Raw genomic sequence first — 19,131 nt, forward strand, 5'->3', positions numbered from 1 at the left:
TATTTGTATATATTTTGAGAATACGATTTGACAGCCATAGATGGCCGCCATAACTTCGGTTTTATTTGTAGTGGTCAGTGATTGATATAATTTTGCGATGCATATAACTATAAACTAATGTATGAAATAGTTTGGCTATTACACGACATACGTGTTATTTGGAAAAATAACACACTACAATATGGTCGCCATCTAACAGTGCGCTTTTCTTCCGGTTCTGGGTACTTCCGGTCAGGCACACTTGTAAATGTGAGCGCAAAGATGGTGCTGATGTACAACGCCAAGAGACGATTGACCGACGGGGTACTCTACCTTACAGTATGTAATGTTGGTGTGTTTATTAAGAGTGATTAGGTGCGACGGTTTTGTGAGGTGGTCCTTACTAATATGTGGGGTTGGTTTTTATAACAAAGGCTGGTCATGCTGAAAAGCTGGGTATATGTATGATTTCCTCTGGACATATTTATTGATACGAGTACTAAGCTTTGGGAGATGCGTATATAATGCACAATACAGCGTTTTAGCAGGAACGATGAATTAACTATGCTTGTAGTGGGGTTTTGGATTTTGGCTGATACTTAATTAGACTATATTAGTGGCATATTACTTATCTGACCCCATAGGGTCTGAAAAGGAGAATATAATGCTACCCTTGAGACCTGACCATACACGGACTAAAAGATAGGTAAGCGCAACTATAGGATTGGACTTTGTCGTACTTAAAATTGGGGAAGATATGGTCATTATAAACTGATACTTTGATTTGCAGACTTTGGAGATATACTGATAATTGGACATTGGAGTTTTTATTCATTGATATGAGGTGAGCCAAATCTTGATAAAAAAATGATCTGATAAACAGGGGTCTATTGAGCATGACACAGGTCTCTGACTATGGTGTAGGTAGGGAGACTATCAATACCTATTTGTCTGAAGTGAAGTCTATGATATCTTTTCATTTCCCCCGCATGTCTATGACTCTCTTGCAATGATTTTCGCTTTGATTTAATCTTACACGGACTATGCATCTACAAACTAATAATTTTCCCCACCTTTGTTGCAACACTGGCTGATCTGGTGGAGGTTGTATCACAACATATTCATTTCCGTCATTCCCTTATTACACGATTTTGTATATTTCAGCTTGATGAAAATAACAATTGCTTTGAGCCCTGAAGAAGTCCAGTTGTAATCTAAACTGACGAAGCACGAGTTGGCATTGTTTAAGGTGTTGTCAAATTAATTGAGAAAACTGTGTACAGATGAAAATTATAACCGGATAAGAATAAGAAATTGTGTCTGAATAAAAAGACATTGGGCATTAACGACTGAATTTAACATTTGTGTTTATACTACTGAGTGCTTGGAGCTTATTAACGAATTTGTGTAAGAAGACTTTAATCTTCTTCTGTTTTGTCGGAGATTTGGTGGCTTTCCCTCCCCCTGAAGCACCAAGATTTTGTAATACATTTGGACAGCTATTAACCCAACTGGAGTGTGCACCATCACCCAGCCGCTGTGTCCATATTATTGTGATAATATTAGCTGTCATTGTATTTTTTAACATAATCTATCTATTGCAATAATGAAGTAATCTGAAGCAGGGTAAGTACAAGCGTCTTTATTCTGTCATCCACTCTCCGCAACTGACAGGCTGGCCAACATTCTACAGTGAACTCTAGAGGAACGTTCCAAGAGGGAGGAAGGGGTGGGGGAGAGAGGAAGGTTCCAAGGGGGAAGGGAGGAAGATTACAACCCTATCCTCTTAAAATCTTAGGCCTCATCTACCTACCAAATAAAGGGTACCTTGAAATGAGGGTCCTAAGTAGTGTTGATTGCGTCTTCGGAAATAGAGATTTCCGGAACGTGGCATCCGGGTAACCAAAAGACTTTCCTATCTCTTTTCCCTTTTGACATTGAAGAATGTTTGTTGAAGATTCACAGAATTTTGAATTGCGTGCAAAGGAAGAATCTTGATTGCAGATAAAATGGTCTTCTACTGTAAAATGCTTGGAGAAATATCCAAGTATTACAGTCATCATGTTGGAGAGAAGCCAATGCAACACTTACAACAAGAAGGAAGTGTGGTTTGACTTTTACGCTTTGAAGATAATTCTTATGGCTTGATTTTAAACTACTCTTTTACAACTTTCAAGCACAGACGTTTTTGATTGCTGCTGGCCACCCTGCCTACTCTTGTTATTTCTTCTACGTGCATCATATTCAGATGACTATTGAGACACTATATTTATTTGTGTCCCTGAACTCCTTTTTTTTTTGCTAGTGGAATACAATCAAACCACATATATAGAATTCTGAGCCCTGAAGAAGTCTTGACAGAGACGAAACACGTTGGCTAAAAGAATCATTTGTGATCATTGGATTTTAAACGTCTGAATACATTAAATCAATAAAGAACAATTATTTTGGCTACAAGAAAACTTTGGACCTGCTTCTTCTAGTATCCGTCATGGATGTTTTATGTTTCAATGAATTGCAATGAGATTTCTCAATTGATGGGTGGTGATTCCAATTGTTAATTCTGATTGTAGTTGAGTTTACCCAATAGGAAGTGGAGAGGGGTGCACTTCCAGGTTTTTTCAGCACCATCGCAATACTAATAAGCCACCATAAGAAATAGGTGCAGGACTCTTGCTTCAACCCTCTTTGTTGTTTGATTTTAAACTACCTAGAGCTATTAATTATTTTTGAATTAATTCCTATGTGAAGGAAGCTGCACCAGTGGAGGTAGTAGTGACTTTGATGTGTTCTTTTCTAGGAGGCAATAGGTAAGAATGGAGCGATGGTCAATAACATTTGCTATTCAGAGTAGGCCGTATCTAGTTTTTTTTGTGACAGAGACTATGTGCAGTGCAAAGAGAAGCTTGATGTTGAATAAACCTCTAAATTTGAGACATTTTTGATGGATGATTCAGGATGCCAAGTAAGGATGTCCCTACTTTGACACTGTTGAAGAAAACATCCGACTCCGAGTCACTTAATGCATGGCTGCTGATTTTCAGCCACCTGTGTTGAAACGCACTAGTTGGGATGCTTGCTGAAGATGTGGATTCTTTTGTAATAAAGATGTGGAGTTGAATGAATTAATATTAGTCTTCTAAAGCGCAAACTTTGCCCAAAGGCATCAAGGCGCTGCGGATAGAGCCAGAAGTCTAGGTACATAGAAGGCTCACAGCAATTAGGTGGTGAAGAGCCAGGTCTTCAAGGCCTTGTGGAAGAGGTGAGTGAGACTCTTATACGGAGATTGACAGAGGGAGAGTGTTCCAGAGCTTAGCGCCAGCAACGGAGAAAGCTCTACCCCCCCATCTGGCTTTCCTAAACCTAGGAACTACCAGCCAATTTTTACAGGCAGATCTCAACTGCTTGGTGGGAACATGTCGTTGAAAAAGCCTTTTAATGCCTTCTGAGCCTACGTTATAAAAGGCTTTGTGAACGAGGCAAAGGGTTTTGAATGAGATTCTCCGGCCTAGAGGAAGCCAGTGCAGCTTGCGAAAGGACGCGTCTTCTGTAAACACGTAATAATCAATTTAGTAGACTCTGAAGATTACACCTAATGGGGCTGCACTGTGGAGGAAAGGGTGTGCCTCTCTGACATTCTACTTATTTTCATCAGATACGACCCATCAAGAAAGGTCCTCATGCTACACTTTTCACATACAACTGATGTATATCATCGACCCAGAACAAATTCCAGAAACAGATGCAAGCATCTGCTTTCCTGAGAAGAGGCAATGGATTTCATCTCACTATCAAGTCTCCCGACTACTGGAATCTTCCAGTCCACTGAGGATTATGCAGGTCCACTTACAATGAGCGATACTGTGTGCAACTCAAGAACTCTGTTCGATCCTGTGCCTGGCCTCCTGCTGCAGAGGTCATCCTCTTGCAAATGAAACTCCAATGCTCCAAGTACAGCATGGCAGTCTAGGTCTGCCTACCCAAAGGTTCTGCAAAACCTACTGCTGTAGCCTTATCTCTTAGGTTTGGAATATATTCCTGGCTTTCATCAACTTAAGAAACAGGCGCACTACTACAAACCTGAAACCACTGCATGTTTTCAGATCTATTTCAATTCATATAATGTTCTCATGCAGATTATCAAAGCAGCTGAACATTCTTATTACAAATCATGTGAAACTGCCAATCAGGCATATCAACATTTGTTTTTTCGACTTGCAGAATATGTTACGTCTACAAAACCAAGACATAAAGGGGGGGGGGGATATTCTCTTTCGTACCCTACGAAAAAGCACTCACAGGAGCAGTCCTCAGAAAAACATCCTAGGTAAAAAGAAAATCCACGTAGAAGGTATCTGAATTCACAGAAACAGATTTTTGTGGGTGTTCTCCAACTCCTGCAGGGTCCCCCACCCAGGAAAATCCACTGTGCTGCCGTAACTCTAAATTGATGAAAGTGAAACATCTGCTACAATGGAGGCTTTTCCATCATCAGAAGTTCACTCTACAATCGTAAAATTTCACATATCCATTCAGTGACTCGGGGTGCGTAGTTTATGTTCTCAGGGTTATCTGCACACTTTAACAGTGCTTTGGCACCTAAAAAAGTACATTAACCTGAATTTTTCGAACCAGGCCGATTTCAGTGAAGACTGCTGGACTCACGGAAAGTGTATGCACACCTATTAACAAGGAAAACTTATTTTTTCTTGTTTTAAACCAATTTAGCAACACGAGTATTGGAAGTGCACAAATGAACATAATGTATCTGAATCAAAGAGATACAACGTGGGCCAGCAGGCTGAGAAACTGAAGAACAAAAATACATTAACGAGTATAGATTAATAACAATCAACTCAATTACTAGGATGCAAGTTTAGTTAACATTTCCTTATAAAGTCATCTCCACGAGCAAAGCTACACGCAGCCCAGTTACTGCCAACTGCGCTATGTTGGAAAAATATTAAAAGAACAAATTGCAATGCATGTTGCCAACAACCTTGTTCTCGCCTGCGTTGCCACAATAAAGGGGAAAAATGTCTGCGTTTTTGCTCCCATTCCAAAATGCCTGGAATCCCACTTGCTTTCGATGCGTTTTGGAAATCCCCACTTTAGATGTGGAATCCGGAGCTGTTTTGATCAGTGTCTTTTTTAATTAAACTTGGCATCTACTGAGGCTTCGTTTAATAACTTGAAAGAAATATAATATGAATGCAGCCGCAATGCCATGCTCAGGGGGATCCTGTAATGAAGTAAAATGCTCGGTGGGTTGTTTAAGCAGGTCTTTGTAGGGCACTTACCGGCTTCCTGAGGAAGAAGAGCGACAGGGATCCAATCAGGGGCATGTCACCGATCAGCGGCTCCAGAATGACTCGCATAGTTCCGTGGAGCTGCAAATCGTAGCGAATGACAATAGTGAGAGAAGAAACAAATAGGAGGACAAGAGACAAATATGAGGACAAGAAACAAATATGAGGACAAGAAACAAATATGAGGACAAGAAACAAATAGGAGGACAAGAAACAAATAGGAGGACAAGATAACAAATATGAGGACAAGAAACAAATAGGAGGATAAGACAACATATATGAGGACAAGAAACAAATATGAGGACAAGAAACAAATATGAGGACAAGACTATGTAAGAGAGGACAAGGCAACGAAAGAGAGGATAAGGCAATTAGAGAGGGCAGGCCAGTGAAAGAGAGGGCAGGCCAGTGAAAGAGAGGGCAGGCCAGTGAAAGACAGGGCAGGGTAATGAAAGAGAGGGCAGGCCAGTGAAAGAGAGGGCAGAACAGTGAGAGAGAGGGCAGGACAGTATGAGAGAGAGAGAGGGCAGGACAGCGAAAGAGAGGGCAGGGTAGTGAAAGAGAGGGCAGGGTAGGAGAGGGCAGGGTAGTGAAAGAGAGGGCAGGGTAGGAGAGGGCAGGGTAGTGAAAGAGAGGGCAGGGCAGTGAAAGAGAGGGCAGAGCAGTGAAAGAGAGGGCAGGGTAGTGAAAGAGAGGGCAGGGTAGTGAAAGAGAGGGCAGGGTAGGAGAGGGCAGGGTAGTGAAAGAGAGGGCAGAGTAGGAGAGGGCAGGGTAGTGAAAGAGAGGGCAGGGCAGTGAAAGAGAAGGCAGTGAAATAGAGAGCAGGGCAGTGAAAGAGAGGGCAGGGTAGTGAAAGAGAGGGCAGAACAGTGAGAGAGAGGGCAGGACAGTGTGAGAGAGAGCAGGATAGTAAGAGAGAGAGGGCAGGACAGTGAGAGAGAGAGGGCAGGACTGTGAGAGAGAGAGGGCAGGACAGTGAAAGAGAGGGAAAGAAAGTAAATGAGCGGACCAGTTAATGAGTAATAGGTTAAGACAGCAAACGAAGCACAAGACAAATGTGCAGAAAAAGACTATCAAAACAAGGATAAGACAAGCAATGAGAGCACATGGAGGGGAAAGAGGAAAGAAAGAACAAGACAATATATATATATGTATGGGCAAGACAACAAAGAAAACCAGCCGAACAATGAGAGCACAGGACAATGAATCAGAGGACACGCTGAGGATGAGCGGCTAAAGTAATGAATGCGAGAACAAGACAATCATTGAGAACACATGACACTAAAGGTGAGGAAATGAAACATAAAGGAGAGGACAAAACAATGAACGAGAAGACAACCTAATGAATAAGTAGACATACAAAAAAGGAAACTGCTATGGTCACACAATACTGCACTAGGTTTAATCTCCGAATATTCAGCAATCATACATTTATGCAGGTATGATCACATCATTATTTTGACAGGCATGTACATTCACAAAGAACCTTTAAAAAAAGTATCTAAACAATAGGTTTGCATCAAAAGATCTCAAATACTTAATCTTATCTTCCAGCGTTTCTGCCATTCACTATGACACCACTAAATGTAAAAATTATATATATATATATATATATACACACTGTACATATCATTTCCTTCCTCTATTAACTATCTTGTCTTATTTCGGTCTGGAATTTTCTCTATTTCAATCAATACCTCCACATCTCCTCTCCCTTTTATCCTCCGCAGAGATTAAGAGGAGGAGCAGGGCGATTGAGAATAAGCAATAGTATGCCATGGCACAGATTAATATTAAACATGAGGGTGTTTCCGTTGATTGATTCAGTGGGTTTTAAATGTTTTTTTTCAGTCACGCAATACTTTTCTGCTCTGTGGTAAACCTAATTGGTTAAAATTCGGTCGAAAATTTGCAGTAGTGTATTAACTCTGTATCTGGGGTAAATCTCTTTTACACCAAGTTTCTTACTAGGACCGGATTAGGAGTGGCTCTTTCAATTACGTGCCATGCATAAACCCTGTTTAAACACAGGACGGAATTACGAGTTTATTTTCTTTTAACGCATCTGATAATTATCAGATGCGTTAAATAACCCGACATTCATTACATTTCGACAGGTCAAACCTGCCAAAATTTAACAGGCGAAAACGTACATTATTTAACATAGCAGTCTGATTTTGGTATGTTTAAACACCAGAATCCTTATGTTATTCCCTATATAGCCATAATAGGAGTTATTTATCGCACCCGATAAATAATGCACCCAGTGGTATTATTCATCAGGGGCAATAAATATTGCCTCAACTCTTAATCAGGTCCTTAGACCCCCATTCTAACTTTTAGAGGAGTTCCCGATTCAGAATGAAATGGACACTGGAATTACAACTGCCACGGAAATGCCACACTCTACAGTTATTTCCCTGGACATTTTACAATCTGTAGTGAAACAGTGGGGCGGCAAAGGAAAATGGGGAATTACTACGGTAAGCCGTTTTCCCAAATGTCATGCAATTCTTGGGGGGCGGAGTTCTTCCTGTAATTTCTAAGTGGCAATTACCCAAAATTACAGATCCACATAATATTGTTAACTTCGGTTGTAAATTACCTAAGAGGAGCCCTTAATGCTGCTAATCTCTCATCATTCTCCATAAGACATTAAAGCACCTTTTCTAACCCTCTCTTCTTCAGACCCTGGTAATCTGGGCAACTATTGTCCAATTTTGTTACCATGAACGCTCTGGAAAGAACCTCCATTAGGGGGTTCATTCCAAATGGCCCATTTTTGAGAGCTAATACCGCATATGATATGGTAAATACCAATATTGCAGGCTAAGGTATTCTGTCCTGACACGGAATTCTGCACATTAAAATGGGGTATCCTGCATACACTCCACGTTTTTCCCCCCATGCCTATCTGCAAAACCCAGAACATTGTGGTAATCTGCCCAAATTGTACATAACAATCCTGCAGGGTCGTAACACGGGGAGCGTGGCTTTAAGCTCTGTTGATTGCTCTGACTGTTACTGCCACCAAAGAAGTGAGATTGGAAGCGTCTCTTTCTGCAGAAGCAGCGAAGATGGATAAAGTCAGTTTAGGTAAGTCTTTCATGGCAAAAAGGTGTTTAGGAGGCTATCCGTTGACTCTTCTGCCAACAGCTGCAGTTACAATGGTTACCACAGAGTCCATGGGCAAGGTGAAGCCCAAAGCTTGTCCGGTTGGTCAAGAAGTTGGAGTAGGTTTTTGCCAGGATAACGATGGACAGAAGAGGACTGAGGAAAGTGGAAGGGTTAAGTAGAGACCAGCCAGCAGACACGTTTAAGGGGGTACACTATAGACAATCTTTGGAAAGGGCTATGGGTTTAGTGGAGGCAATAAAGGGCTATGCAGTAATTAAAAATGGCTTGTTGTAGATGAGGATTCTCCTGTAGACGTCTACTAATGATAAGAAAAGTCTATTTGGCATTGGTGAAGGGTGGTGGGGTAACATTAATAGATTGGCAGTGTGTTGGACATGTAGAGGGAGAAGGATTCAAGGATGCGGTTGTAATTTACTGGCTGTGTCATTGCAAGGAGGTCTACCAAACTTGCCTGCTGCCCGAGGATACCGCAACAACTCGCTGGACCCGCTTCGCGGGGCCCGCATCGTGGACTAAGGACTCTACAACCACTTGTCACCAAGGGGAAAGGCGAGGGCACAACAGGGCTGCGAGCGTTGCAACCACAGGGACTCAGTTTCCCAGGAGCCCCTGTGTGAACCACCATCACCACCTGGTCCGCTCTCCCTGTCAGCCTGACCCGCCCCCGACTACGAAGGAAGGATTTAAGCCAGCCGTGCCGAGCAATCAGAGGGATGCTGTTGTAATTTGCTGGCTGTGTCATTGCGAGGAGGTCTACCAAACTTGCCTGCTGCCCGAGGATACCGCAACAACTCGCCGGACCCGCTTCGCGGGTCCCGCATCGTGGGCTAAGGACTTTACAACCACTTGTCACCAAGGGGAAAGGCGAGGGCCCAACAGGGCTGCGAGCGTTGCAACCACAGGGACTCAGTTTCCCAGGAGCCCCTGTGTGAACCACCATCACCACCTGGTCCGCTCTCCCTGTCAGCCTGACCCGCCCCCGACTACGAAGGAAGGATTTAAGCCAGCCGTGCCGAGCAATCAGAGGGATGCTGTTGTAATTTACTGGCTGTGTCATTGCGAGGAGGTCTACCAAACTTGCCTGCTGCCCGAGGATACCGCAACAACTCGCCGGACCCGCTTCGCGGGTCCCGCATCGTGGGCTAAGGACTCTACAACCACTTGTCACCAAGGGGAAAGGCGAGGGCACAACAGGGCTGCGAGCGTTACAACCTCAGGGACTCAGTTTCCCAGGAGCCCCTGTGTGAACCACCATCACCACCTGGTCCGCTCTCCCCGTCAGCCTGACCCGCCCACGACCACTCCCTCTTCCTCCCCATCCTATATAGCGAACAGAACTTACCGCTGCGCTGGAGCGCGCAGGAGCGACCTGGGAGAAGCCCGGGACAAGGGCAGGACCGTCTGTGACCATCAGGGGCTGAAGGAGGCTGGGCTGGGCCTGGTCCCTAACATTTATAAACTGCTTACTGCTCTTAAAGGTTTGTTGTTCACTGGGGTACCTCAAGTATTAAGGATGCCTATAGACATGTCTAGTTCTCTACCCTCTACTGTTGGGGTCTCTATCCTTGGTCCCCTTGATAAATATTTTGCGAGGGCAAATAAAGAAATTGACAAAGAACTCCTGCTAGCGGAGAAACGTGCAGAGCGCCGTCGCTCTATAGAATTACTCAAAAAGAAACCATTGACTACCCCCGAAAATTTAACTATCACCCAAGAATTGTGTAGTACTGGTAGGTCGGAATTAGATGCTGAATTATTCAGCACCGACCATATCCCTAGTATCTTCCAAGACCATAGTACAGCCCCTGTTCACTCTGATATCATCAGTGATGGTATTATAAATAGCCCTCCTATTGCCTCTAATAGTCTTATTGATCTAAACTCCTCAGCTGCCCCGAATCCTGTCTCGCAACTTCATTCAACTTTTTCTAATCATTCAATTGATATCGTTGAATCTACTGAGACAAATTCATTACATACTGTTAGTAAGACCAAAATTAATCCTAAGAATCCACGGAGGGTACTTCACTCTCCGCCAAGGAAAAAAAGGAGAAAAGGCGGGGTAAAAAGAAAAGGGGAACATTTTTTGAGTACTACACCTCCTTTAGTAGGCCCTAAAACCAAACCAACTGGCCCACTAGAGAGTGTTGTTTCATCAGGTACTCAACTATTACCACCTCTCCCAGGAGAATTATTAACAATGTCCAACAAAGAGTCAATGTATCTATTTGAACAGCTTTTAAAATCTTATATGCTCCCACTTATGGAGAGAGTTAGAATCTTGGGGGAAAAAATGGATTGCCTTTTGGCAGCTGCTCACCCAAGCACAAATCCCGACCCCGTGAAACCCAAGGACCAGCCCCGACCAAATTGCCAGTCAAGCTCAAATATATCGAACCCAAGTAGACCACATAAAACAAATGGAAACTTACAACCTAATAATAAAAGTGCTCCCCCAATCTCTATTAAGCCGACGGCTGTACATAAGTCAGTCAAAGAGAAGAAATTGTTGGTCCCGAATAAATCGCCCCCTCCTACGAATAAGCCAACTATGTTTCCGGGGGTAGCTAAAACCCAAAGAGCCACTCTAAATCGTAGGACTACAGTGGACTTACCTCCTGAGTCAGCTAACTTTGTGATCCTTTTAACAGGTGTCCCTCCTATTCCTAATGGAAATTTCGAACACAATAACAATCTGAAAAATAAAGTTATTTTTTGGTTGAGAACCAATAGACCCCCTCCCCGCTCATTTAAACGGAGACATAATCTCTGTAAGAAGATGCATCTGGGTGGGCCCCCGACCGAAAGATATTGAAGGAGACGTTGTGATTGTTAACTTTAAGGATCACAGAGTCGTCACACATATAAGCGACTGGTATCCAGGAAAAAATGAAGGAGGGTTTCAACTCGAAACCTGAGCTACTTTTATCCAGAGGCCCTACTTAGACCCCCTACTTATTCCAGAATTGGTAGAAACTCTAACCCTCTGAATTTGGCTCATTGTACACCACTTTTTTCTCGCCCTGTCAATAATTTAAATATTCCTTTTCCCCTTCCCTTACGCCAACATCCCCCCAGACACTTCCCCCTACCAAATAATTATACAAATCACACTAACTACAACGAGTACTGGAACATCCCGCTGTATAATCTTTATGAACCCGTTTCGGAGTAGGATTTAAATGAATGACTTGACCTGCCACCCTTTGATACGGAGGTCATCCAAGATTGTACAGGTATTTTTGCTACCCCAGACACAGTACCCTTTTTTAATGAAGTACAGAATGCTATGCCATTTCATATAGGGAATGGGAAGCTCGAGCTTTCTGTAGGGGATAGGGGCATGAGTTTGGAAATAGATGAGGCTGAGGGCCAGGATGCGGTGGCATCAGAGGTTGGAAAAAAGGAGCCTAGCATATATAGAGGGATTCTAGATAGAAGCCAGGAACCTGAGATGGCTGTTCGCAGAGCGGATGAAATTGAAGTCAAAGGAGGGGAAACCCTTTATCATCTAGCATTAAGCATGGGCGAATTTTGCGAATCTCGCGTTCGCGAATTTTGCGGATTTGCGAACTCGCAATCCGCAAAATCCGCGAATTCTCGCGAATTTGCGGATTTTTTTTTTGTGTTCGCGCGGGTTTCTGCCAGTTCGCGAGGGTTTTGTACAATTTCGCAAAACGCGAACTTACCTGTCGGGTCGCAAGTTTCGCGAACTTGTTGTTTCTACGTGTCCAGCCTGTTTGGGACACTCTTCTTCATCACTGCCACTCTCTGTCACCACTGCCACTCTCTGACTACTCATGCCACCCTCTGGCCCACCCATGCCACCCTCTGTTTCATCACAGCACCCTCTGGTTGTCCAGTCAGTGTACATTATTGTGGCAACGCAAGCACACCTTCCCTGCCTCAAGTGACCTGAATTAATTTGGGGCTGATTAATGTGTCACAGAATATTTTTTTAGCTGGCACCTGCTTCCTTAGTGCTTCCTGATTAGTGATCTTTTGCACTTGCTAAGTGCTTTCATTGTTGCAAAATTAGTTACAACACCTGCCCTGCCCCAACTGACAATAATGAATTAGGGGCTGATTAATGGATTTGAACCTCCAGCCTGGCTCCTGCTTGTCTCCCTTAGCTGTAATTCAGGACCTTTGTGGCATATGTGTAACTATTCTGAGGTTCAGAGCAGGGTCACATAATAGTTGCAACTGGCAACTGAACTCTGGAGGGGCCCCTCAGGAAGCACTACAGGAAATGGCTACTAATGATGAGCCTGAACTTTTGAACCTGGTAAGTAGTTTCAGTTTTGCTAAGATCGTATTTCTGCAATTTTGCGCTTATTCGCGGGGCGCGAAGTTGTACTGGGAAGCCGCAAACTCACGCGAACAGTGCGAGCAAGCCATGAAATCCGCTGCTCGCGGATTTTGCGGGAGATTTGCGAATCTCGCGGATTGCGAATTTACCGAAAATCCGCAAAATCCGCGAGCGAAACGGATTTTCCGCCCATGCTTATCTAGCATGAATGTTTCCGCAGGGTCGGGCTTGGCCAACCACCCAACTTCATTGAGACTTATTTCGTGGAACATAGCTGGCCTGCGTAGTAAGCTTCAAATTGAGGAGTGGGTGGAGTTGGTGAATAACCAGGACATTTTGATTTTCCAAGAGACCTGGGCAATTGATCCTATCTTCCTACCTGGGTTTCTAAATTTTTATAAACCAGCCCGTAGGACAGGAGTGGGTAGACCCTCAGGGGGTCTATGTGTCTGGTTAAGACAGACATTGGACTATCATACCATAGAGGTGTCCACTACTAATCTTGATATCCTTGTGCGCAAGCTCTCAAATTCAGGCTCCCAGACAATAGTTATTATAAACGTCTATGCTAGGGGTATTCCGGGTGGACGCAGCCCAATTGGTATATTCAATGATCTGGAGCTTATACTTAATCAAATTGGAAGGGAATCTTTTGATGGACTTCCAGGCAGAAGAGGACAAACTTTGGAAGATTCCGTCCCTAGAACTATTGCCAATCAAGAAAGTGACAGAAGCAGCCCTCCATTGGCTGGCGTTCTGCCTTGAATGGGGACTGAGAGCCGTGAATGGGCGAACCCCGTCAGACAAACAAGGGAAGCACACTTTTGATAATGGCCATAGGACGAGTAGGATCGACTACTTCCTTATTAAGGCAGAATACTGGTCATCTCTGGTCGATATGATGGTGGAGGATCGTCCCGAGAGTGATCACAACCCCCTAGCACTCAGCCTAACTCTTGATGGCAATTATCGGTTGGGAGCCCCCCACAAATGTGTTACAGCAGATGTGTTCCTGGAGAATGACAGAAGAAGGGAACAGTGGAGTAGAGTAGCTGAGGAACCCGCGACCCTAAGTTTAATTTCACGGAAAGTCGTGGAGGTTTCGGCCGCTATGGAGACAACGACCGATTTGGTTGATACTTGTGGGCTACACGATAATCTTTTCATTTTTTTGAAATCGCTTTTTTCAAATACAAATAAAAAACCTGGGGAAAAAAAACGAATATTATTGGGTGGAGGAAAGTGGTATAATCAAACTTGTCACAAAGCCCACATTGACTTACTCGCAGCACTTAAATCACGTGACAGTGCCGCCATACGGAAGTTCAGGCAGGAATAAAAAAAGTGCCAGAAAGAGGCCAAGTCGGCTTGGGACGACAAACACTGGCAGGATCTCTATGAGGTGAGTTTATCCTCTAATCAATCGAGGTTCTGGCACGTTCTTAAGTGGGGGAATTCTTATGAATCTCACCTTCCCTCCAATTATGTAGCTGAAGATGGATGGGTTGACATTTCGGGGCTCAATTTAGCAATTCTGGTTCTCTAGTAGCCCCTGTTGCAAGCATACGGGAGGGCCCCGTAAGAACCCTGAGCCATGATCCCCTCTTTGATCGTCTAGATGTGGAGCTGGCCCTAAGCCAGACCAAAGGTGGGAAAGCCCCCGGCATAGATTGCATTCCCTCAGATCTCTTTAAATCTGATCAGGCAGTTTGGGTCCCTTATATATTGAAGATAGCTAATGCTGTGGCAGATGGTGCCCCGATACCAGACTCTTGGCAGGGGGCGGAAATCCTTCCAATTTTCAAAAAGGGGGATCGCTCCCTGCCTACTAATTACCGTCCAATTAGTCTTATAGACGCCATCCAAAAGATCATCTCCTGGATGGTGCTTTTTAAGATCACAGCATAGATGGACGAACGGTCAATATTATCACCACTGCAGGCCGGCTTTTGGCCTTGTGTAAGTACAATAGATCAGATTCTAAGATTCTTATTAATCTATTGGAAGGTGGTGGTCTTAAGTGAAGGTGTGATTTATGCGGCTTTTGTGGACCTTAAGTCTGCCTTCGACTTGGTCCCAAGAACCAAACTGTGGGAGGCTCTGTCACAAATGGGTCTGCCAATGGACCTGTTGGATTTAATTATAAGACTCCATGAGAAGAATTATGCACAGGTTCGTTGGGGTATGCAGGGCCAAGTCACTAAAAAGTTTCCAGTGACTCGAGGTGTCCGCCTAGGATGTGTCCTTGCCCCCACCCTTTTTCTCCTTTTTTTATTAATAGAGTTGTTGATTATTTTTTGGACACTCCTACAGACGCTCCTAGCTTAGGTTGTATGAAGGTTCCGCTTCTTATTTTTGCGGACGATACGCTTTTACTTTCAAAAACCCAAAAGAGGCTACAATTGGCACTTAGCAAATTTGCAAAATTCTGTGATGCCAACGACTTACAGGTTAACACAAGCAAAACCAAGTTTATGGTTTTTACCAAAAATAGACCAAGATTGGGACATGTTAATCTTAATGGAGTAAATTTGGAACAGGTTAATGAGATGACCTACCTGGGGGTGGTTTTAGACCATAGATTAAGATGGTCTGCTCAGTTGGACGCATCGTCATTAAAATTTTAACAGTTGAGTGGGACACTGGTTAAGGAGCAGAGATCCTCTCTAACTAAGAGAGTGAGCTCAGCACTCAAAATATATAATATTAAGATTAGATTGGCGATTGTTTATGGAGCGGACCTATGGGGTTACGTTAACTTGTCCCAACTTGAGAAAATACAAAATAAATTTCTACGAAACTTGGTGGGTCTCCCTTAATCGACCCCTATGCTTCCTTTAATGTTGGACCTGGGTTGCTATCCAATAGAGGAACTAGCCAAATTGAGAATTATACTACTATGAAGGAGAACATGGGTAACTCCTGAATTGGCCACCTTTGCTGTGGGATTAGAAGACCTCAGACGAATAGTGGGTAGTGGCAATCTCCCTTGGTTTAAAGCGGTCAAATCCACCTTGTCAGACATGGCCCTTATTCAGCTATGGTCCGACCCCAGGACCAGCGAGTTCCCAGGAAAAAAGGATCTTAAGGATCAGTTTTGGGCCGCATACAGAAATAGGCTGATTATGGAACATAGCTCATTAACCCTTTCTGGTAGATTTCTGAGCCATAAGGTGGATACAGCTTTGGAGAGCTACTGGGATGCCATAACAAAGAGTATTGATAGAAAACTTTTCCATCAATCTACAGCAGGAGCGTTACCCTTGAGATCGTTTACACACAAATGGAGGGGGGTGTAGGGAACTTATGTCCATGGTGTCCTGACCAGAAGGAAACCTTGGGTCATTTCTTTTTTGTATGCCCTGCATATGCTGCCCCACGGAAAAAATGGCTAAAACCAATTTGTCGAACGCGCAAGACCAGAGGGGCCGACGAGGCCTTAAGGTTGTTAGGGATGGTAACTTCTCTCCCAGTGGCCATATCAGTAGCTAAATTTTTAGGCTGGTCTTGGCTAATTAGAGTTAGATATTTACAGTATTAGTTAGTTTGACAGCCCATTATTATTATTATTATTATTATTATTATTATTATTATTATTATTATTATTATTATTATTATTATTATTATTATTATTTTTACTATTGAATAGCCAGAGATGCACTGTGTATTATGTAATTCATGTACTATGTTGGTTTTAATGTTATATTGTGTTTTATTCTGTGATGTCTTTTATGGTTAATTTTACCAAAAATAAAGACTTATGAAACTGAAACTGATTCAAGGATGAGGGGATAGGAGAAGTAGGCGACTAGGACAGGGTGAAATGATAGAATGAAAAGTAGGGTGAGAGAGATGACAGAGTAAGAATGATAGGAAGTCATGTTGCCCTATGTGAAAGGGGAATGAAGAGAAGGGAACAAGATGGAGGAATGGCAAACGTAACTGGAAAAAGAATGGACAAAGTAAGAATTAAGAAAGGAGGTAGGGAAGAAAGGACTGCCAGAAAAAAACAAAGGAGGACAGACAGGTTATTGTTCCATTGGGAGAATTTTGGACCACACTATCTTGAGGAGAGCAACTTATTATCTCCACAGCTGCATAAGCAGAAACCACCACTGATCTACAAGGTCAACCTGAAGGGGATATGCAAGCCAAGTTAAACAGTCACCACATGATATGTCTCAGGGGTCAGCAACAAAGTGGCAGACATGTGACTCAAGAGTAGTAATAGGATAGCTTAATAAAGCTCTGTGGGATTAGCTCACAAGGAGCACAGGCACTGCCAAGGAGCATTGTGGCCAGGCAGGAAGACCCTCATTATTAAAGCTGCAGCATATTACACTGGCAGTCTTGCACCAGAAAGTGCTGGTATCATACAATGACCAGTATATACGAGGAATAGGATCAAAAAGGATATCCTGAAAAATAGTTAACCTCCGAAATCCGTGCTTGGGATTCCTACATATTTTCCTCCTTGCCGGGCCTTTCATCCCATGTGTATTTCGGCGCAGGTAAAAACACCTATATCAGAACTCGGTTACATTACCATGAATATTTATATATACTCGTTGAAAAAACACAAAGATTAAAGTGACGTTGTAGTTAGGTGAAAATGTCAGTGACAAGTTCTAGTTATCTTCAGTAACTATAACATGTGCACTAAAGTAACTATCACTCGAACCCTCGCCATGCACAGTAAATCAATGTCATTTCAGATCTTTGAATCTGTGTGCATTTTCAATGTTCATGTGAGACCATGTCAAAAATTTGTGACCTCGCCTTTTGCACAACTATTTTCTCTCTTGTGGGCTGAAACCTGAGTTCAATTTGATTCCTCTTCACATCACTTTTGTCCTTTCCTAAAGTTGATTAAGTCTGGCACTGATTCTGCCGTTTTTTTGATTGAATGATTACACTTTCCTGCCCTCCAGTGGGCAGCATTTGTGCAAGATTCACATTTTATCAAGTTACTGATTATCTCTATTTTTATCTTAAATGTTTTAGTTCAACTAGATAGGTCTTTTGATTTGTTGATGTTGCATCTCTCCATCAGAGTCTTGACTCTTGAGATTATTCATTTTCTTCTTTTTATTTTATTATAGGGCCTGCCTTAAGGTCTGCTGTAGATTTTCATTAATATGATTTGAATCTTTTCTGGTGTTCCTGCTGTTTTTTCCTTTTTTGTTTTTCTTACCCTCCAGTAGGTTTACTTCAGTATTTAAGCTTGTTCAATTTGATCTATATCCATATCCATATCCATATCCATTTTTAGGCCCATTTTTCTTTTTCGACTCTTCTAAGTTGTTACAGAGGGCCATAATATTTGGTTTTTACGTGATGCCACATGTGACTGAACCTCTGATTTTAACCTCGTTAATTTCACAATTCATTGTTGTTGCTAGCCTGGCAATTTATGTCCATGTTATTTCCCTCTCTTGCTTTGGTCCTGTAACTAATTTTTTTCTTTTTTGATTTTTTATGCATGTCTTGAGTTATGGTTTTTCTTGCTTGCTTTTTTAAGAGATTGTATTTGTTTGGAAGTGTTCATAGGTGTAAATAGAGCTCCTTGTCTTGATTTAAACAATTTGGTGTTCGTAATTATAATTTATATCTGGATTCTCTTTGGCGAAGCGGTTTATCCCTGCTGCCCCCTCTTTTTGCTCAATTGCATTAAAGTGTACCTCTTCTCTATTGCGGTTATGTTTCACCTCCATATGTTTAGCTACAGCATTGCTGCTATCTTTGTTGTTGGTTGCTCGCACATGTTCTAGAATTCTTTTTTTTTACTTTGCAGGTTGTACTCCCAAACTTCTTTAAGTTCCAGGGGAATTCCATAACATACACTACATATTTGCTCTTACAGGTAATTTGCTCCTTGATTTTCCAAGTTGTTCCATTTTCTAGGGCAACTTTATTTATTTGTTTACTGCTATTTTGCACGCCTTACACTGATTACATTTCCAGAAACCTGGAGATTTGATCCATGTCTTCATGTTGTTTGTCCTGAAGTGGATGTATACCAGATGTTACTTCTGCCGCAGTTGGATCAAATTTAAGTATTCCCCAATTTTTTTTAGGGTGTAACGCAATTCTCTGGTTTCTGCAGAGTATTTTGTTATTAGTCTGATTTCATTTTCTGGTTGATATTTGGTTTCTTTTGTCCTGTGCAAAGTGTGTGTTCTCTCCTTTGCTTTGTCTCTTTGGAGACCTGCTTGAATTATCCCCTGGGGTTATTTCAGATTCACAAAACGTTCACCTGTTTTCTGGCTGTGTTTCCCAAATTTACTGTCAAGTGAACATTTCCTTCTTATTCTGAGAAATTCCACGTACAGGATACTCCATTTTAGATTTTACTGATGAAAACCTTTCCACATGTAACACTGCATCTGTTGC

The 19,131-nt window shown here is 42.6% G+C and overlaps 1 protein-coding gene across 4 annotated transcripts in view; it reads right to left on the reverse strand.

The window, feature by feature from the left end:
• Window positions 1–19,131, reverse strand: part of ESYT2 (extended synaptotagmin 2) — a 556,590-nt gene that overhangs the window by 213,838 nt on the left and 323,621 nt on the right. For all 4 annotated transcript variants that reach the window (XM_086941503.1, XM_086941502.1, XM_086941501.1 and 1 more), the window contains exon 6: window positions 5,280–5,369. In XM_086941503.1, the coding sequence (XP_086797629.1) occupies window positions 5,280–5,369 (90 nt within the window). The remainder of the gene's footprint in view (window positions 1–5,279; window positions 5,370–19,131) is intronic.

This window comes from Lissotriton vulgaris, chromosome 10 (genome assembly GCF_964263255.1).
Source record: "Lissotriton vulgaris chromosome 10, aLisVul1.2, whole genome shotgun sequence".
In the NCBI taxonomy this organism is placed as follows: domain Eukaryota; kingdom Metazoa; phylum Chordata; class Amphibia; order Caudata; family Salamandridae; genus Lissotriton; species Lissotriton vulgaris.